Source organism: Microchirus variegatus, assembly GCF_963457635.1.
Source record: "Microchirus variegatus genome assembly, chromosome: 13".
NCBI classification, from domain to species: Eukaryota; Metazoa; Chordata; class Actinopteri; order Pleuronectiformes; family Soleidae; genus Microchirus; species Microchirus variegatus.
The window spans coordinates 8,104,277-8,130,077 of record NC_139814.1 but is presented as its reverse complement, the minus strand read 5'-3'; the positions used below and the strand labels follow the sequence as shown (position 1 = coordinate 8,130,077).

Below are 25,801 nucleotides of genomic sequence, written 5' to 3'. Positions count from 1 at the left end.
AATATAATTGATACACCAGGGAAAATTTTTAACAAAGGCACTCACTAAGTAACTTCATGTCTCCTCATGGTGGCACTGCTCGAAAGAATGAGGGAAACTGGGACAGAAGTTACCAGGCTGAAGAAGAGGGAGTTTAACTGCGGGATAGCAATGGCGAAAGCTACACAATAGTCTTGTATGATGTACCTTTAAGGAAGGGATACGTGAGTAAAAGTATAGTATGTTATCAGAAAATGACTTTTGTAGAAGTTGAAGCCACGTTTTTTATAATATTACTTAAAGGGACACTGTGTAGTATTTATGGGTTTATATAACCCAAAATCCACTTTTTTATACATATAATGTGCTCCTGCATTGTCTAGTCGCTGTATAATATTTTTTGTTTCATTTTCGTAGTGTTTCAAAAAGTCATGTAAAATAACATGGTCGCGGGCTGCGGTTGCATAGCCACTGTTAGCAGCGAGACGCCATGTTTCTACCGGAGCCTGTAAGGACAAACGCGAGAGAACAAATCAAGCGTCTATTTACTTGTAGCGGAAGTCCCGCCTCCACTCTCTCCGCTTCGTCTGCTACGGCCGCGGTAGCTCGCCCTCTCCCTCGCGTCACGAACCTCATCTGCTGACACGGAGAAAGACAACGAGGACGACATTTGACCTGCTGACGATACCGTAGCGCTCAGGGAAGGGAGGGGGTGAGCAGAGGAGCAGTTCTTTGTTGTAAATTTCAGCCTCTCCTCTAGATGTCACTATAAACTACTTACTTCACCTTTAAGTAAAACAGTCTTTTTACTATACTTAAGTATCAAAAGTCAGTTAGAGGTAAAAATATTTAAAAAGTGAGGAGTGGAAGGTTGTTGGTTCAATTCCTGGCTCCGCTTAACCCCATGTTGCAGCGTGTGAATGGGTGAGCACTGTAGTGTACAGTAGCTCATCAAGAATAGAAAAGTTCTATATAAATACAGACCATAATACTAACTGATTTTATTTGGTAGTAATGAATAACAAAGAGTCAGTAAGTAGAAGTTGTTGCTTGTTGTTTGCGGAAAAATATATTTTCATGAAAAGTCTGTGTGGATAAGACCTAAATCTTATCTCAAAGCAAAGTACAGAGTGCAGGGAGGGACATTTTCCTCCACATTATCAGCTTCACCACTAGATTCCACTGCCCACATCTGTCTTATCTATGAACACAGAGAAGTCATCTGTCGTCCTAATAATCATCGCTTCCCATTGACATATGAGTGCAAACTGGCTATTAGTGCGACGACACATCACCTCATTGACAGTGAACTGTCAAACTCTTCAACGTCCTTCATGATCCACAGGAGGAGCAGAGAGGAGATGACAGCTCCTTATGTTAAAAGATAATTCAGTATCATGGCTTCTGCATTATGTTCCTGTCAGCTGTAGTGAGGTGGTACAGTGCTTCACTAATCGGCGGTCATAAAGTAATGTATACATTATAAGGACAAAACAAGTGTAAAAATGAGGACGTTAGATGGTATTTTTATTGCATGTTTAGTTCATATAAGTCAGGGCAGTGAACCAGCTTGCACCCTGATACTCAGCCATCGTTCATTTAAACCTGTGATTTTTCCAGTGTAACCTGTCAAAATGGCTGCTATGCAGAGGGCCAACAATAGGTTTACAACTATTATTGGTCATTGTTGGTCCATTTCTTGATTTTTTTTTTGTCCAAAAATGCCAAACTGACATGAAATGGAAAGAAAACATTTAGATGTTTTTGTCTCCCAAATCTTCAAATCATATTAAAGTCATATTTTGTCAACACATCTAGATCTGCTTATGTTTATTGTTGTAGAAAAAAAGAAAATAAACCAGAAAATATTTCTGAAACCTGGAACCACAGATTGTTTTATTTAATAGGAAATCAGACAATAAAAGATGACTCAATCATCAGGCTGCAACTATTATTTGATTATTAATCGATTTCTAAATTAATCGTCATCTACTTTGACCATCGAGTCTTCGGTTTGAGAGTTTTTTTCTTAATAATTAAATCAAGCTTTTAGATTTTTTAGCTTCTTAAATGTGAATATGTTCTGGTTTCTTTGCTCTGTATAACAACAAAATCATTAAATCTGAATCATTTTGGTTTGTGGACAAAAACAAGACATTTGACAACTTCATTAGTTCCCGGTTTGATTCCAGGACAGATTCATTGATGATGAAAAATAGTTGCTGCCTAATTTAGTGATTGATTATTCATTATTTCATTGACTAATTGTACAGAATACACACTGAGGTAAACAGAGCATCTGTCACAAACTGTTTATTAGCCAAGAAATGTTAATAACTATAATGCAATGTCATTTCATTCAGAAAGGGACAATAAAACATTCAACACTTGTGTAAAACAAGGAGAGACAACACCTGCAGTTCCTCATAAGTGCAACAATAAAAGAACAACAAAGTAGGACGTACAGTAAATGGAGGATGAAACACCAGGTCATAAAAGCTTACACAAACAAATCTCGTATCATAAATCCTCACCGAGCTAAAGTAAAGTGAAGCTGCACCCATCAATGTGTTTAACAACGGCAGTGTAAACACACGCGTCAGCAAACGTGAATTATTCAGCACTGATCAGTTTGTTGCACTTCCTGTTTCTCTCGTCCTCTGCTCGGCTCGGCTCTGCACTGCAGCTCTGTCCCACGATTCATCAGGGCCTTCAGAGAAAGAGGCAGAGCAGAGCGTGAGACACGGGAGATGCAGCGCTGACTGCCAAGACGCATTAGAGCAGCTTGACCCTGGCACTTTATTCATCTTTTAATAAGATCCACCGCCATCATCCATCGGATTACAGCCTGTGGTGTCAGAGGTGGTGGAAGTTTTAATGGTGCGTGAAGGAGGAAGAAACATTTTTTTAGCGATTTATATTGATGGAGGTGATGTTTAGATAATTTACATGATGAACTGTTTGGCACTGTTAATGATATTTTGCCATCTGGTGGCAGGGGAACATAATGCAGAAGGGTTTTTTAATCAAGAACATCTCACAAATGGTTTTTACTCATTTATATGTAAAAGCAAATACTGATGGTTCTACTACTTTTTACACTCGTCATATACAGGAAAACTCATATCTGTGAAAACATTTGGTACTGAAGGAAGATATATGAGACATTCAGAAAAAGAAGCTATTGCAGTGAATTTTTTTTGGTGTGATTTATCTTCATCTTCTCATTGTTGTTTAGTTTTGCTGTGCTTCTGCAGTGCAGGTCACTGATGTGAACTCAGCGCATGCATTTGGGCATAAAGCAGCTCTCTGATATGACTGTTCTCATTCATGTCGCACAGATCATGTTTGCTATCTGATCCAGGACCAGAGGTGACACGGATCTGATTGGATTTCTGTGTCCTCGCAGAGTCACAGTCACTTCAGTTTGGTTATCTGAACTTAGCGTTTAAAGGGACTGTCTGTCATTTCTGCCACGAGAGGTCTCTTAATCATCTATCTGTGTGTCTGCGACAGGCATATCTCGCTGACCTTTAGTCAGATCGCCCTAAGACTTTGGCTAAGGGCTGAGCATGGCCCGGTGGTGTGAATCCTTGATTTTAATTTTCGCTGATTTATCACACTACACCAGGCAGGCAGCAGCTCATCAGCAGCAGCTGTGCTGTCTGTAGCGGGAGTGGGAGTGAAGAGGCTGTCCTCAGACATTTTCACACGGTTCAACGCAGAATATGGTGTTATACTGAAACGACAAGGTGTCCATTCACCAATATGCGAGCACATATTTATTTTGCATTAGCATGCTACTACTTTGCGGCTAACTTGGCGAACCTGTTTCCAAAGGTAAGTTAGCGAGGCTACAATTAGCATTAGCGTTAGGGCAAACACTATGCGACTAGTGCACTTCCTACGAGCACTGCAAGTACGGAGCCCCTGATGTGACATGAGAAAAAAAAAAAAAAAGATTAAATCTCGAGTTTCAAAGTCGAGATCTCGAGTTTGAAAAAAAATGAGACAAAAATTAATAAATGAATTTAAAAAATCCAAAAAATGATGAATAAAAAAAATTTAAAACATTTTTTTTTTCATTTTTTTGGGGGGAAACTCGAGATTTCAAAAAAAGAATGTGTGATTTTTTTTTTTTCTCATGTCACTTTGGGGGCTCCGTACACTAGTAACATTGACAAAACAGATTGATGACATTAGCAACATGGGATCATGGGAATAGTTTCACTTGGTTTCCCTGATATTTGGCAGCAGAATGTGCAGCAAACAGCTGTAAGTAGTTGTGATAAATATATGTATATATATATATACATATATGTCACTCTGATGTTTCATGGGGTTTTTGTCCCAGAAGTTGTAGCAGAGATGCTAACGTGGATAATGTCATAAAAAAATGACCAAAAAGATTCCCTCATTAGCATGACCTTAAACAGATATGTGTATTTCTAAAAGATTTAAAGAGTGTTTGAAATGTTTTGTCTTGTTTTTAGATATATGCTACATATTATGTCCATCCATCATCCATTTTCTACCGATTTATCCGCGCATGAGGGTCGCGGGGGCTGCTGTGCCAATCTCAGCATATAGGGCGATAGGTGGGGAGATAGGTGGGGTACACCCTGGACAGGTCACAGAGATAAACAACCATTCACTCTTACAATCACACAATCACCAATGTACATATTATATCTTTCAATAAAATTGTCTTGAATTTGTTGCTCAGGTGTTACTATGACAACCCTAAGTGATGGACAGCATTCGCTTCACTGTGGAAACTCAAGGTCAGGACTTCATCTAATCTTCGTTATGTAATCCTGGCCGTTTGCCACCATTTTTCCCCCTAATCTCATGAGCAGTCTTGAAAGCAAAAGGAGAAAAGTGCATTAGCCTAGAATAAAAAAAAAAAAGGTTTTCTGTTTGAATTATGCACCAGCACCGTGGTTTTGATATTCTGTGCTAGTATGCAGCTAACAAGAGAGTACGAACGCGAGGTTCCACGCCGTCTCTCTGGGAAAAACGGAGGAGAAACTGCTGATGCCGGCAAAGATCAGGGGAGTTTGTGCGTTTGGAACTGAACCAGCTCGCTCCCCCTGCCACATATTAACCCTGCACACTGAAGTAATATGAATATAAGCTGCTGTTGTAGAACAGGAGTCAGGGCTGTAACAAAGAAAGGCAGAGTAAACAAGGGAAACACCTGCAGGAGGACTGGGGTTTAAAAGAGTTTGTGACATATTTGTAAGCAGTTTAGGACTGATTTGTGAAATGAGAATGAAAAATAACAATCAACCAACAGATAAACAGTATTTAGACTTGTGTTATGTCTCATCAGTCTATATCTATATAAAGAGTGGCCATTGGGGACTGCATGAGTTTTATTGCATGTGACAACCTCCGTCCCTTGATACTTGATTTGGAAAGAGAAAATACTCTTAAAAGAAAATCTGATGAGGAAAAATAAAGAAGACACTTTAAATAATTTAACACAGGAGGGGAAAATAGACCTTGTCAGTGCGGAACAAATCATGTTAGTAAAGACACAGAAAACATATTACAGTATAACATTAACACAGTTGAGCTACTTCTCCTCTATCTTTCCTTCTCAGAGGTTTTGTTTCTGTTAACCAGCAGAGGGCAGCAGAGTTCTCTGCTCTACTCATTCAGTGTATCCCCATTACAGTAAAAGCACAGTTTTTCAGTTCTATGAGGTACATGTTTCATGGTTCTGACCAACAGTAGGTGACTGAATCACTGTTGTGTAAAAGTCCTGATGTGTTTAGGTTTATTTTCTTCATTTCCTTAATATCTCAAAAAGTGAGGATTCATTGTGAAAAGCATCTGGTGTCTTTACAGTCTGTTTGAAATTCTTTTCACCCTCACATTTGAGTCTTTAATTTGTTGTTAGTGTCTCTGTGTAAGAGTAATATAATATTATATATATATCATTCAGGGTGGTGATCCAATTTACTATTGGTCTGTAGCACTAAAAATCACTAAATCACAAAAAAATTTCACTAAAATCCAATACTAGTTTTTAAATTGGGCAATAGTTTGTGGGTCACATGACATCAGAGCTTTTTAAAAAGATGTTGTTGTTGTTTTTTTTTTTTTAACATTATTATTCATGTAAAATATGAGAATCACTTGAATTACAAAGCATTCCTGTAAATATTAGAAGCACTTCAATCCAAGTGCTGGGAAAGTGATTCAATTTAGCGTTTCTTTAGTATTCAGAAAGTCACATGACAACCTGGTAGCTATTGAAAAAAAAAGAAAAAAAGAATTTGACTATTTTATATATATATATATATATATATATTTCTAGAAATAAAATATGAGACAGACTGAAATCTGTCCAGTTTATTGTTGGTATCAGGTCTGATGTTAAGCCTCATTTAAAGCAGTTTAAGCTGAGAAGGAGAAAGGAAATCTCTTTCAGAGGGAGTTCTCTCAGACTTGTTCTCGCTGAGCTTCCTGAGCTTCCTCTAACCACCCACACTCTCTCCTGGTGCTTTGAGAGAGAGAGTCACAGACAGAGGGAGAGAGAGCAGAAAAGAGGAGGGGAGTGTGAGCCATGCAGATGGATGAGGAGACAGCGAAAGAGAGAGAGAGAGATGACGATGAAAGAGAATAGCGGATGGTGTGATATAATGAGGAGACGAGGGGAGGGAGGGTGTGGGGGGGTGAATGAAAAAAAACAATGACACAGATGTCAGCGCGAGGGCGGAGGAGGAAGAGAGGAAGAGAATGAATCAAACACAAGGTTGGAGTCAATTAAAAGTGAGACTGTCAGGCCTGAAAGAGACGATGGGGAAAGGAGAGGAAGAGTTTGAGCAACGACAAAAAATGGGATGGCAAAAAAAAAAAAAAAACCTTAAAAATAAAAATCAGAGAGTGTGTTGTGTAAGCACGTGTGTCACACAGTCGGAAAATAATAAAGAAAGCAGACATACAAATAACCTTATGCAGTAAAGAGAGATATTAGATATAATAAAAGTACAGGACAAAAAACTAGTTTAAATGACATTACTATGGGGATTTCCTTTCTCTATAAATTGTACATATATATATATATATGATGTAATGTATTTAATTGCATTTTTTCATATCATGAAAGCACATGGCAAATCCACTTGAAACAGATATAAATAAATAAACTAATGCGTGCTGTGGAGGTGGAGGAAGAGCTGAGATGTAAATGGAGGGGAGGCCATGTGAGAGGAGGACAGGAGAGGGGGAGAGAGAGAGAGAGAGGGAGAGTGATGAGGAAAGAGAGGAGGAGGAGGAGGTAAAAATGGAAAGAGATGTATAAGGGAACATGGGAGAGGAGTGATAGGAGGATGGAGATGGATACGTCACCAGCACCGGGAGCTTCTCTTTCCTCCTCCTGGATGGTGGGCAGAGAGGAGGGACTTACTCTGCGAGTCATGCACAGCAGAAAAACTCACCTCCTTAAACTCACACATTGTCTCTAACAAGACCCCAGACTCCATTAAAGCTGCTCACTCAGTCTGGACCAGAGAGTGTGTTTTTGTCTGCTGTGCCCGTTGGAGCTTTAAACTCTTCAAAAGACAACTTTTTTTTTTTTTTTGACAGGTTTTCCTTTGAGATCACACCTCTTTAATTAGCTTTCACACTGGCTCTCACCCTGTGCAGCTATTGTCCTGTTTGTGGAGCCTGAAGCTGTAACTTACCTTCTCGTGCTGGATTTTTTTTTTCTGTTGTTTACTTAAAAAAAAAAAAAAAAAAAAATCCTTCTTGGAGATGAGATCCAGTTTTATGCAGGACAAGCCTGTAGCTACACAGCACAGCAGTGTGAGTCTTTACAAGCTGACGTCTGTCTGTGTGTGTGTGTGTGTGTGTGTGTGTGTGTGTGTGTGTGTGTGTGTGTGTGTGTGTGTGTGTGTGTGTGTGTGTGTGTGTGTGTGTGTGTGTGCGTGTGTGTGTGTGCATCCTTACTTCCACTGTTTTGTCTCTGTGTCTGTTTTGAATATGAGGTGAATAATAGTGTACTTGCAGCCTGTGGGTGCATCACTGATCTGAAACGATCATTTAGTTTTCCTCGTTGTTGACTTCATTAATTATAAAGTAAACCTGCCAGGAAAAAAACTAGCTGTGGTGGTAAACATTTTTTCAGCCTTTGTAAAAGTAACTAAAGTCATGTTTAAATGAACGATAGTAAGTGTAAAAATATTATTATACTTATATATATATTATATATATATGCCATTCTTCCTATTCATAAAAAATATGTATTAATTGCGAGGCCTTTTTAGGCTTCACAATAATTCTGCAGTGAGGCATTTGTAGTGTACACATAAACTCATTATTACTAGCATAAATTACTGTTATATATTGTATAATTTTACTTGTTATACTTTATATATGATTACTAGATGACTAATTGATTTTTTTGTTATCATTACAGTAAATGTATAGGTTAATTTTTTCTTAGCAATTCGGCTAGCCTAGCTTAGATATTAGCTAACCTAGCTTAGATATGGGGTCGTAACTATGTTCCCCGGGTCCTATGTTCCCCGTTTTTCCCAAAAAAGGTCCACTTTGTATGTGACGGGGGAACATAGTACCCTTTTTTTGAAAAAGGGTAGGGTTAGTATTAATGTTAGAGAAAGGGTCCTATGTTCCCCGGTCACATACAAAGTGGGGAACATAGGACCCGGGGAAGGTCATAGGTACGGTCCCCTTAGATATTAGCTAACCTAGCTTAGATATTAGCTAACCCTTTACATGAATATTGTGCATCTCATGTTGCTGAGCTGTTTATACAGCAGTGACTCTTATTACATTACAGTGTTCTTGAGTGTTGTAATTTCACAAGTTTATGACTATGAATTTAAAATAAATGCTAATTTAGTGACAGGCTTTAATGGCTAAAGTTAGTGTTAGCATCTGTGTGCTCGGCCTACAACAACGTCATGTGAAAAGGGAAGATTGCTTGTTATCTTTATCAAATATTGCTGGTTTTTCTTCTTATATTTGCTTATTTATCACATGGGACACATATTTCTTAAGTTAAACCACATTAAAACGGTCTGAGCTAATGATAGCTACCAATAATATCCTCAGGAGGGTTTTGAACAGGGATTTTCTGACCCTGGCAGTAATTTCCTGTCGCTGCCAAGAACCTCTTTAATTAGTTAGAACCACTGAAATCATAACAGACCTCCCCTCTGCCTCCTCCTCCTCTTTTCCATCTCACATATCTCTCACTCGGCTGTGAGAAGCACCCGGCCCTCTGCATGTGTGTTCAAGCGTGTTCCCTGGTGAGTGACTGATTATATGTGCGAGAGGAGAGTGCAGCTTTTGACATGCATGTACGCATCCAATGAAATATTCAGGTGAACAGGCAGGCACTCGTGTCCCGGGAATCTGCGGGGCCACATGTGCAATTACGCTACCAGGGGTCTCATTTCTGCAGGAGAACTTGTGTTTAAAACGCGATATCAAGATGATGGAGAGAGGACACGTGATGTACAAATGATTGTAATTACACATGGTCGTAGATAAAAGAAGGAGGATAAAGAGCAGTGGAGTGGATGGGAGATACAGAGAGTTGTTGTTGCCCATAGGCTTGAGAGCACTTTCTGCATAATACATCGACCTCTTTCTTGTGTTTTCTTCCTTCCTGCCCCAAGTTACTGTGAGAGATATCAAAGAGCATCTGCTCTTCTATAACCTCGAGTAGATCCATTTCCAGCTGAATACTGGAACACAAATGAAGGACACAGCTTCTCTGCTTGGACCAATGGAGACATTGTGCACATCAATACTAGAGTCTCTCTGAGACAAACAAGAGTCCCCCCGGTGCAGCTCAGAGAAACACGGGGCTTCTTTTGTCGCATGAAATACTGGAAATGTCCTGAAAAGGCTGGACAACGCGGCTGAAAGGAGTGTGAAGGAGCTGCAGTGTCAAGTAAATGAGGTCGTGTCCTTTGGTATTTATAGGCTTCTTCTGAAACAGGTCCTCTGCTCGCCTCTAAATGAGTTGGGAGACCTTATCATTAGTAATGACAGTTGGATGTTGGTGGAAAGGAAATGGCTTCAACCTGCTCTTCTTTTGGCCTTTTCCTGGTGACAGGACACATTTCAAAGGTTGTAGCAGGGAAAATATGCAGAGTGGTGAGATACAGATAATGATATAGAAATACAGAGGGATATTTTTACAGGTTCGAGCGGAAGGGCATTTTATTTTCATTATTTTTAGAAGCCCAAATATCAGAATTAATATATATATTTAACATTTACTACAAAATAACTAATCTAATTCCAATTCTTAGGAGCCTGTTTAGATTAGTCTGACCTTAATGGATTTTATTTCCTAAGATGACCTAGAACTAAGGCATGATATTTTGGAATTCACAATAAATACTACTACAAAATAACCATAAATGAAACGTAAAACCAACCTCAAACTAATGTATTCTAATTCAATACAAATATTATCTTTATAAACATCGTATTGGTCATTGCAAACAACTTTTAAATAATGATAAATGTTAAATAAACATATTGTTATTGGCAAACATCTGAATTATGCAATACAACTGATTACAGATAATTTTTAGTTCAAGCGTAAGACTTGTTAACAAATAATATACACAAGGGTCATTATCTATAGCTGTTCTGAATTCCCTTACTTAATTGGATATAACATAGTTATGTCCATGCCTGTGCTGTCAAAACACTGAGAAACCATTAATGAGACACAATCTTGCCCTTAGTTACATGTTCCCTCATTAAAGGTCTCCTCTGGTCTTATCGCAGCACCACCCGGGGCTCGAGGATATCAGCCCCACTGAGGAGGTGACCGATACAGAGGACAACGATGAGGAGGACCTGGGCGTCCTGGACGACCAGCGGAGCATCATCCTCCACCTGCTCTCCCAGCTCAAACTGGGCATGGACCTCACACGGGTACAGAGAAAAAACCCCACAAAGTATTAGAAAACATACGTGTGGATAATGTTTCCATAAATACATCTCAGAATGTCTTTGTGTCTCGTCATAGGTGGTGTTGCCCACCTTCATTTTGGAAAAGCGATCTCTGCTGGAGATGTACGCCAACTTCATGGCCCACCCTGATATGTTCCTGTCAATCACAGCTGGGGCCACGGCAGAGGACAGAATCGTCCGTTTTGTGGAGTATTATCTGACTGCCTTCCACGAGGGACGTAAAGGAGCGGTGGCCAAGAAGCCCTACAACCCCGTGCTGGGCGAGACCTTCCACTGTTCGTGGGAAGTGCCTCGGGACAAAGTCAAACCTCTGGTGAGATCCAACCAAGGGTCAACTTGGGAGCAGAGCAGGGGCCCCAACAACGCGCAGCAGGGTGACGAGTCACCGGGAGGTTGCTACAGAGTCCGATATGTGGCTGAGCAGGTTTCCCATCATCCACCAGTGTCGGGGTTTTACTGCGAGTGTCAGGAGAGGCGGATGTGCGTCAGCGCTCATGTGTGGACCAAGAGCAAGTTCATGGGCATGTCTATAGGAGTGTCCATGGTGGGAGAAGGTGAGTCAGACATGAGTTATGTACGACAAGAAAATACAAAATAGAGATTAAAACAAACACACAATGATGAGAAGAGAAAGTACTTGACATTTTTCTTTTTTTTGAGAAAACCTCATTTAATTTAATGAAACACTTTATTTTGAGAGTCCATTGTTGACTCTCTGTGAGTAATCAACAGGTATTCAGTGTCATGACAACAGATAATCAGTTGACACTTGCCGAAGTGATAAGTGATCTACAAGTGTTTCTAACCTCAACCTTATATAAATTGTTTTTTTAGAGTGTTATTCAACATCATTTAAACTCTTAGAACACAGAGCGTTTCAGTTGCTTTTTTCCATTACTGTTAAAACAGTTCAAAGTTTGCTTGGCTAGTATTTTAGGAACTATTTATTTTGTTTGTACAATTATCACGACTTGAGATTAAAAATCAATCAAAACTTTGACTCAACAACACATAACAAGACAAAAACATGCATTTTGTAAAGCCTGAATATGTGACCTATGAACAAACACCTCCAGGATGTCTAAAGAGTTGTGTATTATTCCCGTGGCAATTTACCGAGGGTGCACCTGCACCTGCGGCACAGATCCTAACCCTGAGGGTTGACTACTTACAGTATCTAGAAATTGTGTCAACGTCTCATGTCTACTTCTGATTAGTCTGTCACTTGGAAGTTAACAGGATCATGTTAGCATATAATAATAATAATAATAATAATGCATAATAATGCCTTTCATGGCACTCAAGGTCGCCGTACAAATGTGATCATAACACATGATACATTCAAGTAAACCTTGTATCATAGATTAGTTGACAATTAGTTGCTTGATAGTTGACTGTCAACGGACTATAAATAGGGAAACTACATTTGCATATGTGTAATGTGTGTCAGGATAATCTCATTAAAGTGAAAAACAAAGGTCAACATGATACTGAATACCTGTTGATGACGAGTAGAGAGTCAAAACAGACTGTCAAAATAAAGTTATGTAAAAAATTGTAGTTTGGTGTTTGCACGATATTATAAAAACCATGTATCGGTATCGACAGATAATGGCTTTTAAATCCCCTGATATTACTTATTCCCACTTATTATTTTTCATATTTACTTATTTTACACATCTACATATGCTGCAACATGAGTATGATAAATATGTTAATTTCACTTTTGGGAGCAGGGGAAAACTTGTATTTCTCAGTAATCAGGTCAAGCACTTCAAAACAAATCAAATATCGTGCATTCTTAGTTTGGAGTTTTCTGTTGCTCACAGTCTTTGTCTATTGTGAAGCTGACTGTATACAGTGATGAAACTTCTTCAGACTCACTGTACTTTTGACTTGTTGCTATGCAGCACTTTGTGCATTTGCAGGGGCTGATGCTGCCATTAGAGAATGTGCTTATTTGTAGACAGACACCAGCTGGATTGGGATGTTTTTGAACTGCGTGACGCCGTAAATGAGTGCTTGCTCCAGGCTGCCTCTGAGATTCTGCCCGTCACAGACAGACTGCACACTTATCCGTCATCCTGTCTCTTATTATTACAACCACTGCTACTTTTTCTTCTGACTAAAAGGTCTGAATAGTTGTTCCGTCACTGGCCCGCACACAAAACGGTTCATTGTACACTAAATGTTGCAGACCTGCTCAGTAATGAATGGTAATCACCCAGGTGCTCTCTACACATGAGAGCAAATTGAATCCTATTCAGGGTCATATAACGTCCTCAGGGCTTTTGTTGAGACTTTGAATAGGTTTATCTTTGTAGCGTGTGTCATAATCTAACCACAGTGGTGTCACATGCACTTTTGTCCCCATGTGCAACATAGCAGTGAAACACGGCTGAACAGGTCGTCTTCTCTAACCATGTGTGGGGTTTTTTTTTAGTGAATGAAGAACAGGAAACTATTCATGAGCATGTGAGGAGCTGAAGGAAATAGGAGACGTGTTGTTGTTATTTATGACCGACACTCACCATGATTTACAGTCCATCATGAACAGGGAGTGTAATGGCTTTTCATATAGGAGCTCCTGCTCCCAGAGGATACATGAACTTAAAGCGGACCTAGACCGGAAATTCCAGTTAACGCTGTTTTTTAGTGTGTATCTGCGTCATTACCTTGTTTACGAAGCCCTGAAGGTTCTAAACAAACAGTTCAGCCACTGCTGAGAACGCTGTGTTTTATTGTAATCTCGGGCTCAGCGAGATCTCTGAAAAAACCCGGTTCGATTACATAAACACCGGTTCTCCGGAGCAGCAGGTCGCCCTGCTCCGGGCACTAGTCCAGGCACATCTGGCTGCGTACATTGAACCGCAGAAGAAGAATAACGTCGGTTGTGGAGGTGTTTCACGAGCGTCTTCTGACTCTGGGTCTGACTCCGGGTCAAAGTCATAAAAGGGACTGCGGCGGGGAGTCGTGACGAAGCTGTTTTGATAATGAGTAGCAGTGCATCCACGGTTCCAGAGGGGGGCGCTGCGCTTCTGAGAGTGGGTGTGCTGAATATGTCACTTCCGGGTACTGGCCAATCACAAGACAGTCTGTCTTCTGGGTGTGAGAGTTGAGTCTGAAATATCGCAGCTGGGAAACACCGTCAGAAAAGAGGATTTCTATCGGCTTGTTTACAGCAACTAGGAGGTTTTTACCATAAAAACAAGTTAATGTATGTAAGTAGACCTCCATAACTAACATGTGCAACAGGACCACTCTATGTGCGCTTTAAAATAGATGTGACACAGTCTGTACATTGATATACACATGTGTACAAAGACACACATTTTGTAATTTTTGCCTCTGTACACCACCACAATGATTCTGAAATGAAACAATCGAGATGTCCAGTCAGAACAAGGTCTTTTCTGCATGGAGTTTGCATGTCCTCTTCGTGTGGGTTTTTTATCAGGTTTCACCCCACAGTTCAAAAACATGCAATATGGGGATTAGGTAAATTGGACACTCTAAATTGACCATAGGTGTGAGTGAATAGTTGTTTGTCTCTCTGTCCCTGTGATGGATTGGTGATCTGTGGCCTTATGTCAGCTGAGATTGGCACAGAACCCCCCACGACCCTCATGTGGAGGTAATGAGATTAAAGTGTGGACTCTCAGTTTTAATTTGAGGGATTGAACGAAATAATTGCATAAACCATTGAGAACATCAGCATTTTTAGACATAATTGTCTATTTCCAGGGGCTCTGAAATGATTGTACAATTGACTAAAAAGCAGTTTCATGGCCAGTTACCTCACTGTTCCCTGTCAGACCAGGCAGATAATAGTCCGCAGCTGACTGCAAGTGTTGAATTTGCATTTAACGGCTTTTCATTGAAATGTTCAAGGAGTTGTCAGTGAAGAAGGCCATCATTCGACTGAGAAAACAAAACAATTTGGTACATTCATAAAATGAAAGAATTCAGGAACTCAGAAACACCAAAAGACCTGGAAGATCGTTGAAGACACGTAAAGTGATTGCAGAATGCTTCTGGTGGCGAAGAAAAAGCCCTTTTCAACATCCAGTCAAGTCAAGAACACACATAAGGAAGTAGACGTGTCATTGTCTAAGTCTACAATCATGAATGTAAATGGAGAGGGTTTACAGTAAGGTGCAAACCACTGATAACACTCAAGAACAGGAAGGCTGGAATAGAAAATGTGTGTATGTGTATATATTTATATATATATACATATATGTAAAACCTGCTGGAAAAATATTTTCTCGACAGATGAAGCAAAGATGAACTTGTACCACAATGATGGGAAGAGAAAAGTGAAGCCCCTGAAAATGGACAATAATGTATAAAAATGCTTATAATTCCTCAATTGTTAATGCAATTTTTTTATTCAATCTCTCAAATTAAAGGCGAGAGTCGACACTTTAACAACATCTTGATTGGTTCATTTCAAATTAATTGTGGTGGTGTTCAGAGGCAAAATTACACAATGTGCGTCTTTGTACAAATATATACTGTATACACTGAATATTCTGAAACTACTTATTGTTGCCTCCAGCCACATTATTACACAATAAATCACTCTATCATAGGCCACTTTATTAGGTACAACTAATAAAGTAGCATGAAAGGCACTCAGTGTGGGTTTGTCCATCTGCTTCAAGCTTTGACATGTGTGTTACTTTTGTAGTAACAAGTCATTATTTGAGTAACTGTTGACTTTCGTCCTCTAGCATCAACAATACGTTTTCTGTGTGTAAACCCCAGAGATGGTTGTGCTCGTAAATCCCAGTCCATCCGCAGTTTCTGAAATACTCAGACCTCAGCCTGTCTGATAACTAACAACCATGGCCTTTTTGTCTTTGCTTTGATTTCATCTTGACCATGTCTTCACGCCTAAATGCACTGACTTGCTGCCATGTGATCAGCTGATGAGATGTTTGTGTTGACAAGCACATCACAAAGCACATGACAGTGCTACTTAATAAAGATGAGTGAAGTTTAAGACTGAAAGCTTAACAGTAACAGTATTTAAGATCATTATAAAATGTATAGGTGTCACTTTCATTGTCATTTCTGTTGTTTACTTATGTTTTAAAAGTGTGTGTTTGAAAATCTGTGGCAGACAGATGATGACATAGTCCCACAGATGAGACACAACATTCCATTAAGCACAAAGAGTCTGTGTGTTGGGAAATCACATTATAAAACTATGTGGGAGTAGGTGTAGCCCACACAGGGGCTGTTCTACAGGGGGCCCAACAGGACTCAACTAGCAAAGTCACCCCCTGGTGGCTATACAGTATATTGTTGCTTCCAGGTTGTCCTCAACTAGCAAACCACAACACCTTAACAAGTCCACTTTTTATATACAGACTATGGCTTGTAGTGGCCTCACTTTACTAGCACATTGTTAAATTTGCCTCCAACTACCTCAACATTAATTGAATCACTTCCTGAGTGCTGTTGGCTGGCAACACGGGATGTAAACACAGCCCTACTGAGACATGGTGAGAATGGTAAGAAAATTAAACGTTTAAAAAAAAAAACCGATAAATTCAAACTGAATAATTGTGTGTCTTTGTAAAATTGTTTTATACACAATCCTTGAGGGTTCATGAAGTGTATTTATTTCTTCTCTGCCGGCAGTTTTGAAAGGTTGTATTTGAGACACGATACTGATTATCACCTTTTTGAATCTTGCACCTGGAAAATACTCCATATTTCAAATCACTAAAACACTAAAATTAATTAAAATTCAAACAAAACAAAGCAAGAACTTTACAAGAATTAAAAACAAATTAAAAGAAACTAATTTTTAAAACAAAAAGTCAAGCCTTGGTAGCAATAAACCACAACTGGCATCTACTCACTCCAGCACTTATACTGAAACTTACTTCTGCACGTTTACAGTAAAGTACAACCGACAGTTTGTGACACATTTTTGACAACTTCCTTGCTTGGTTTCCCACTCCCTCCTTCCATGTGCGTGCTCTTGATCTCTCTGATTGTGCTCACACAGAACTAATGTCAGGATGTTGGACGAATCTAAACGTCACCTAGATTCACCAAGTGCATAAATATTCATTGGAGTTCTAATATTTCAACTTCAAATTACAGAAATTCTTTGCAGGATCTGGGTCGCCTGGTGCTGCTGGCACAACATGAGCATCTCCTTTCTATCTCTTTTATGTTCACTGTGAACATTCCTTTAAAGTGGTTCACCCATAGATAGAGCTGCTCATTTTTACAGTAAATACAGTTCCACTTCCACAGTTCCACACTCACCTGTGGGTTGAAGATGCCCCTCTGACAAAAACAGTGGCCCCAGCCTGCCCCCTCCTGGCAAAGTTGGTCCAGGACCACAACTCACTCACTCATCGTCTACTGCTTTGTCCTCCACGTGAGGGTTGTTAAACATCTCTCCCTCTTCTTCCTCTCTCACGCGGCAGGAGTCCTTTGTCTCCTGGAGCACGACGAGGAGTACGTCTTCACGTTGCCTTGTGCCTACGCCCGCTCCATCCTCACCGTTCCCTGGGTGGAGCTGGGGGGCAAAGTCTCCATCAGCTGCGTCAAGAGCGGCTACTCGGCCACTGTCACCTTCCACACCAAGCCATTCTATGGAGGGAAGGTACACAGGTGAGTGTGTGTGCTGTCACGAAGCTCACAGAGTATCACAAATGTTCAAAAATATTTGATAAAGCAGTCTGTAAATCCTGCTGTATCATTTTTATTGTTCAACTCTTTGAATTTGTAGATTTTATTTTTTTTATAGTTTCCCCAATGAAATTTTCTTCTCTATATATCTTATAATGTTATTTATTTCAATTAACAATGTGTGTAGTGATATCGGATGATCAGTATTGAGGGAGAGGAACCACTTGCTGATATCATTTGGTGATAGGAACACTAGGAGCTGTAACTCTGATATCCAAGAAAACATCAGGGAGATGGTTCCCAACGATGACCTGCTAAGTGAATGCCTCAGGCAGCTGAAACCCAGCAGAGAGGAGGCGCCACAGGGGCAAACATGGAAGGACAAGCCCCCTACATGACATGGTCAACCAGCGGCTGATATCGGGAAAAAAACATACCAATGCCTGGAGAAAGCTGGACAGAAAGACAGCACAGGAGCAGGCCCTAAAGCACTAGATCATTAAAGGCTGAGGTCTATCACACCAGGCAGGAGTTCAGGGGTAGACGGTGTAAAGATGCTCCTGAGATGGTGCAGCAGGGTGTAAGATGCAGGTGTATGGACTCAAGGGCCAAGGGTCAAGATAGAAGATGCCTGCAAAGGTGACTGAGAACGACAGGGCCAAGATCATGTGGGACTTCCAGATCCGGACCGACAAACTGGTGGAGGCTAATCAACCGCAGCAGAAGAAGGCAGCGGGGATAGATGTGGCTATGCTAAGCGACAGCGACATCAAGAAGAAGGAACGCGAGAAGATTGAGGAATATACCAAAGCCTGAGAGAGGAGAAGAGAATATGTGGGGAGTAAAGGCAGCTGTGGTCTCAGTGGTGATAGGAACAGTATATCTGAGATCTCTGTCCAGAAATGCACATTCCAAGCAACAGCGAGGCAAGAACCTGTGCAGAACCCTCAGGCTCACAGGCCTTTGGTAGAGGACCTGAAGCTTGGAGACACAAGACTGCTCAAGTGGGAGAGTGGGGAATTAGTTTCTTTCAATAAAGGCTTTCCCAAGCATGAGTTTGTGATTTAGGAGCAGCATTTTCTAAAATATTTCCTGTGCTGTAAAGTGATTCAGCAGGTTTAAACAATAAATACAGTAAAGCATGACACAGCGTAATAACAAAGTTAGTAAGAGCGGCAGAACTTTTCAGTGACTGAAAGAGATAAGACGATTCCTCAAATTCTTCTTCGATCTGTCAAATGCGTCTCCGTTTTGTCAACGCAGAGTGACGGCAGAGGTCAAACACAACCCGACCAACACCATCGTGTGTAAAGCACAGGGCGAGTGGAACGGCACGCTGGAGTTCACCTACAGCAGCGGGGAAACCAAAGTGATCGACACCACCAAACTCCCAGTCACCAGGAAGAAACTCCGACCGGAGGAACGACAGGGGTGGACAGAGTCCAGGTCAAACACAAACCTCTGAGTTTATATGAAAATGTTTTAACAGGTTGAACAGATGTGCCTGACATGGTTTTTTTGTTTGTTTTTTTACCTGGTGGTGCTTTTAGGTTGTTATGGCAACACGTCACCAAATCGCTGAAGGAAGGAAACATCGATGAGGCCACGGAGCACAAACACAAGCTGGAGGAGCGACAGAGAGCGGAGGAGAGGAAGAGAACAGCTGATAACAAACCCTGGACACCCAAATACTTCACTAAAGAGGTAAAACACACCAGTCACTAACCTCTAGTTAGTCAGGCGTTTTTTTTTCTTTACATTTCTGAGCAAAGGTTTCCAGGAACTAAACATCACCACAGAATTTAAACAATGGATTCAAATCCTGTTCTGTACGTGTTTTCCACTTCATTATGATGTCAGCGCTGTCCTTCACTGTTTACTGAATCAAACTACACATCGGCTTAAAGTTCCTTTTCAGTCTGACCAGTCGGCAAATCAAACGCCACCTCAACTGTTCCTCCTACGCCGGTGGAAATGATGGCTCTGAAAATAAAGCCTGAGCCTCTGCAGACGTCTCTGTCGAGAAAATAGCAGATCAAATGTCAAGAGTTTTTAAATAGTGAATAGGGCTGTAGCTAAACTAATGTTTGTTCTTTTATTTCAATTAATCCAGTGTTTGTTTGGACCATAAAATAATAAAAAAAAAACGTAGTTTCTCAAACCTGGAAATGATGATGTTCTCGAATGTCTTTGTTTTGTCCACAAACAAAGACATTTATTTGGCATATGGAGCAGAGAACAGAAAATATTCACATTTAAGAAGCTGAAAAATCTGAAATTTTGTTTTAATTTTTTTTTTTTTTTTTTGCCTTGAATGGATAGTATAGTGGAGAGAGACAGGAAACAGGAGGCAGAGAGGTGGGGAATGACATGCAGGAAAGACCACTTGGTGCTGGATTCAAACCAGGGTCGCATGATGTGAGGACTATAGCCTCAACAAATGGGGCAGGTCAGGTGCTCTACCATCTGAGCCAAACACTGCCCCTTGTTTTAATTATTAAAGAAAACTAGTTGCCGATTAATTTAGTAATTGATTTATCGAATAATCATTGCAGCCCTGATAGGAAACGCTACAAAGAAAGAAAGAAAATTAGAAAGTGCTCAGAGAACATGTCAACATGACCGATCCAAACCAGTCAAACTTAAAAAAACCCCAAACCAACTAAACCCTCACTGACATAAACAAACCCCAATCCCAAATTCTTAATTTGCCCAAACCAGCCTAAAACCTCATGCAACCCAAACCAAAACAACCCTAAATTAACTCAAACTAATCAAAATCAAGCCAAAACAAAAACCAACCCAAACCACCACTTTTTTCTCAACAAACATTTCCCTTTTTAAGTGATTTTTTTAGTGCGTTTTTAAGCCTTTATTGAGGGAACTGAAGCTTCAGTACATGACGTCCCTGTTTTACCAGGAGCTCCAAAAAGATGAAACCGTCTCTAATCATCTGCCTAAAATACTCATTTTGATTCACAACCTGTTAGATATCAGCCCTGTCCATGTGTTCATTTCTGAAATTCATTCAATATCAGCTCAGTAGTTTCTTACAACCTTCACGTCTTTCTGGATCATCTTTGTTAATTAAAGATCTCATTTCCTTCACCAACGCACACAGGGCGACGGTTGGATCTACAACAACCCACTGTGGAAGTCCACCTGACGGCAGAGCAACTCTGTGCTACCGACAACCGAGACCCGGCCTCCGCCACGCGCCGAGGACGGGGGTCAGGGGGTCAAAGTGGGAGGCAGCGGTGTCTTCCACTGACCTTCAGACTCAAACTACCAACTCTTATGGGACACAATCTTCAAAGAAGCAAAAGGTGCCAAAGGGATGTCCACTGTTATGAACCAAGATGGTGTTTGGAGCTCTTGGGACAGAAGTACATTTTTTTATATACAGTTAATAGTATTAATATTCAAAGTAGAGTATTTCTATTTTTCACCTTGCCAAGGCCTTTTTTGCACATGCACAGTAATGACATTAACCACTGGTGTTTTGAGTCTTTTTTTTCTCTCGTGTTTTGGTTCAAAGCGTTCAGTTTGTCACGCAGCATTCCTGTCAATCAATGGAAGTTCCCTGTAATACACATTATACAAGTAACTGTATGTAAGTATGTACTATAATACATTGTTTATAAAGCACTTTTACCATAGAAATAATTTGACTATTTTATATCTATGGCTTTTACCAATCAGGGTTGTCTCTAAAGAGCTTTATAGAAGATAAAAAAAAAAAAAAAACACCTGAGCAGATTTAATGATACAAATCCAGCGTGTACTCCATTAGATTATGTGCTTATGTTATTATACAGTACGTTACGACGAGCTACTCGAAAGTAAGAGGTCCTGATTGTTTTGTCTGCACTATGAATGTATGTGGACACGTTTTAACAGTATGCTACATTACCATCTTGCACTGTGTGCACCACGACGCGCTATATTTCAACATCATCATGTCATCCCATTGCTACCTCTCTCATTCAGACAGTTACGCCATTAGCCACTTTTTCCCCCCTCTCCCCTCTGAAGATAAAAACACCCGTTTGTTTGTGGTGAATCGTTCCAGGGCGTCTTTCTAATTGTTTCTCTATCTGTGCCCTCGCAGTGGCACTCGTGTAATTAAGCAGGCGCTGCACACGCGGTTAATGCTTCTCCTTAGGTCGCCCCCTGGTGATGAATATGGATGAGGCTCGCTCTCCTATCTGTGTGTTGCTGGAAGGTTCCCTCTGTGAAGATGAGAGGAATCTAACAGAATAACAATCACAGGGAGTGTTAGTTTTCACAGTTTTACAGTAAATATTCCATAAATTATTTTTGACAATGTCCAGAATGAATGGTTTTCCTAAAAACAAAACAAAAGTTGAGTAAATGTCAGTGTATTCACTTCATCTTGTTCTCTGCTGAAAATGTGTTTTCACAGCCTTTTAGTATTTCTTCATTTCTTAACTCCTGCCACTTATTTCAATTAAAGTTACTGATGTATTTGTAATATTGGTATTTTGAACCAAGTGAATTTACCAGATGCCAGTTTGTAGCCTATAAGCCATAACAGTACATGGCATATTATATTATTATATTACTGTATACACTGCAGAACAGAATGAACCTGCAACCAGTGAGAAAACTAATTGTCACCTGTTACTTTACCACAGTTTGTTCCTGTTTTATTACACTCGCCTTACATGAAACTAACAAGTTTTCTAAGTCCACAATGATCCAGGCTCACCTGAGTGGACAGTGATTGACCGTGAATAAAGACCTTGTACGTTTTTAAAAATGATGTCGTCTCGTAATGATTCCTGTAAACATGCTGTATAATAACACTGAAACGTCACCTTCATGAACACACATGGAAACTCACTGTTTTCATTTTAACTGCTGAGTGACTTCAGCATGGATTACACTGTATAATCCTAATTCTGAACTAGACTTGAGTTTCTACTCAGGCTGAAACAAGTACTCCGAAAAATTGATTATTAACTGATAAAAACTCAAATTTACCTAATTCCCATATTGCATGTTTTTGGACTGTAAGAGGAAGCCGGAGAAAACCCACGCACACGCGGGGAGAACATGCAAACTGCAGAAAGACCCTTCTGGTTCCGAGCGGGGCTCGAACACGGGTCTTCTTGCTGCAGTGCTTTTGATTATGAAAAATAAAAATAAAAAATTATTATGGAAATAATCGATCGTTGCAGTCTTAGTTTCTACCAATTGCCGATGAATGTTTTACTTATAATGTTACCAGTGATTAATGCAAATAAAGTAAGTTACTGTGCTCAAAATTTGATAAATACAAGAATGCTAGCTAGCTTCTGCGGTTTGTTTGGAAGGTGCCTACTTAGCAAGCTAACCACTATGCTAGCACACAGATCTACTTTGGCTCCGTAAAGGACACACCATTTTTAAAAGTCATTTCTTTAGCAACTCTGCTCCAATTACTACCCATTTAAATGTAAAGTGTGCAAAAATGTATCAACATTTATTACATTAAATATTAAAAGATGTTCAGTTTGTAAAACATGGTGGTCCAAAATGGCCACCTTTGTAGAGCTGACCAGGGTCCTGATATAAATAAAGGCTCATTCTGGAGTAACGCAAAGTAACAAAAACATCCCAGTCTAGTGTACAAAATTTTAAGTATAATTAATTTATCTTCTGACAAATTAACGTTATTGCAACTAATCAAATGATAGTTTCTGCTAACATTGTATCTGATATTATTGTAACCTCTAATGTTACACTTTTTAACTTTTTAAGAATCAGCTCTCTATATATTTATAAAAAATACTTTATATATATTACTCTGTATATTTGTACACAACCATGCCTTGTGTTTTATTTGTTAGTAACAACACTTGTTTATGTTGCACTTATGCTTGTCCTGTGCTGCTGCTCTACGTGTCTGTTTTCAATTGCCCCTTGGGGACAAATAAAGTTTTTTTGAATTTGAATAACATGTCAAATTGATCATCAGTCAATTTGACAATAAAGAGAAAATTATGTAATTAAGAAATGGGATTAAGAAATTATCATAATTGCTGTATTGTCAATAATACAAATAGTCATTCTTATCATAACTTGTCAAAATAAAAAATGTATGTAAATACTGTTATATGTTACACAATTAGAATAAACAGAATATAAGAAAATAAGAGATCAAATTATACCACTTTTAAAGATCAACGATCAGAATTAAAGGTCCACTATGCACAAATTGTGAGGATTTATTGTCAGAAGTTGATATTAACATTTTGATGTAGTATTAGAGCTCTTGCCTTTGAAGCAAGACCAAGGTTCATGACCTGGTCGGAACAAGGGTCTTTATTCTTGGAGTTTGCATGTTCTTCACTGTCGAACAACCTTCATGTGGAGGATAAAGTGGTAGAAGATGAATGGATGCATATTTGAGTACAACCCTTAAAAATATATTTTACTCAATAGAGAAGCTCCACTGTGTTTCAAGGGGGAACAGTGTTACAGGAGCTTTTAGCAAGAAGAATTAAAATACAATTGTGAGTTTAAGGAAGGTTTTACTTGGACATCACCGAAACCACACAAAGACCAGCATGCTTCCCAAACTGTGCATCTGTACATACTGTTGCCGACTCAGAGGGAAACCTCTTCATTCAAAGGCTAATGCTGCCATCAAGTGGTCCACTTGGTCTTCACCTGGTTTCCAATCCAGGATCTGCACAGGAACAACAACAAAAAAGCGAATACACGGCTCTGTCTAAAGATGCTTCGTTTCAAAATGAGGAGACAATGTCAATAACAACAACTTGCACACGTTTTCATTGAAGTGTATATTTAAAGATGGCCGAACAGAACAACGATGTAAAAATGTAAACTTTGAGAGTGAGCAGAGAAGCGGGGGGGGAAGGGACTGCATCAAACAGAAGAGTGACAGAAAAGCACTGAGCTACTGAGGAACAGGGAAACTTAACAGACAAAAGAAAAACTCCCACTGTTCCTTCTTACAAAAAAAAAAAGAAACCCACACAGAAAAACAACAAAAAAAATAGAGGGAGCGACAAACTGCAAGTCACACTGCGGCTTAGTCTCTACCTTCTCCTCCTGAATAATGAGAAATCAAAGAGCATCGTAGCTTGGAACATGACAGTTTTTAGGGCAGTGTCACCATGTGAAGCCTGGAATAGTGATGTGAGTAATGACAACGGTAAAGAAGTGAAACTAATGAAGTCGCTCCCTATGGAGAGGTGACAAAACAGTTATGTCCGTATGATATGTTAAAAGTCTTTTCATGTTTCATTTACTTGATAACAAATTAAAAACGTGCACATACAGAAACTCCTTTAGTGTTTAACTAAGCGGAAACATGAAGATAAAGAACAGTGCGGTGCCCAGAGGAGAAGTCACAGGTTCCTGCTGATTACAGCTGTGTCCCAACTCACAGTCCACATGTTAACAGTTAACCGACACAACTAACGCAATCATTACTCAAAGATCGTTCAAGGATTTTTTTTTCTTTTTACATGAATACACAAGAATTTCTGTGTTTTCCTTTTTTTGAATTTTTTTTTTTTATGATTAAATGGTTTTTAATTCGAAATAACTTTTTAAGTTGGAATTTTTTGTCATCTAATAATCACAAATGAAAATAACTCGTTCCGACCTTTTGACTATTTTTTTCCAGAGTTAATTCCAGTTTTTTTTTGCTGTTTTTTTCCCCGATCATCAGACAAAGATGAGACATATCAACACATCACAGAGGACTTCAGATAGTTCTTTTTTTTGACATTTTTTAGACAGTTGGTTCCAACAGCAACATGACTTAGCTACACACTCGATACCTTTTAAGACTTGCATGCAGTGTGGGTTTGGGACACAGGTCTGGAGCATCTTTACATCCCAGACAGTGGTGGAAGTTTTCTCACCTTTTCTGACTTCAGTCAGTCAGAAGGTCTTTCCCCGACTTCACCATCAGTGCCTTGTGTACGACTTAACACCTCTTCACATTTCAACAGTCTATTTCCAGACATCCTGAAGCATTTCCCAGCTTGGACTTGCCTCAGTCCGGTCGATGCACCCAGTCCGCCCCATTGATGCAGCTGATGAGCTGAACAAAACGTAAGGTACAGACCGACACAAATCAACGAGGTGATGAAGACCAGTGATGAGGCACTAAGCTTTGCTCACTCGCCTGGAGAGCTCCCTC

At 39.8% G+C, this 25,801-nt stretch overlaps 1 protein-coding gene across 1 annotated transcript in view; it reads left to right on the top strand.

Moving 5' to 3' along the window:
- osbpl10a (oxysterol binding protein-like 10a) overlaps positions 1-20,867 on the top strand; it is a gene marked incomplete at its 5' end in the record, with an annotated part of 94,794 nt that extends 73,927 nt beyond the window's left edge. The window contains 6 exons of the mRNA XM_083900264.1: positions 10,768-10,917; positions 11,012-11,510; positions 17,412-17,598; positions 18,880-19,062; positions 19,167-19,320; positions 20,738-20,867. Of these exons, the coding sequence (XP_083756390.1) occupies positions 10,768-10,917; positions 11,012-11,510; positions 17,412-17,598; positions 18,880-19,062; positions 19,167-19,320; positions 20,738-20,782 (1,218 nt within the window). The 3' untranslated portion in view covers positions 20,783-20,867. The remainder of the gene's footprint in view (positions 1-10,767; positions 10,918-11,011; positions 11,511-17,411; positions 17,599-18,879; positions 19,063-19,166; positions 19,321-20,737) is intronic.
- Between the last annotated feature and the right edge of the window lie 4,934 nt (positions 20,868-25,801).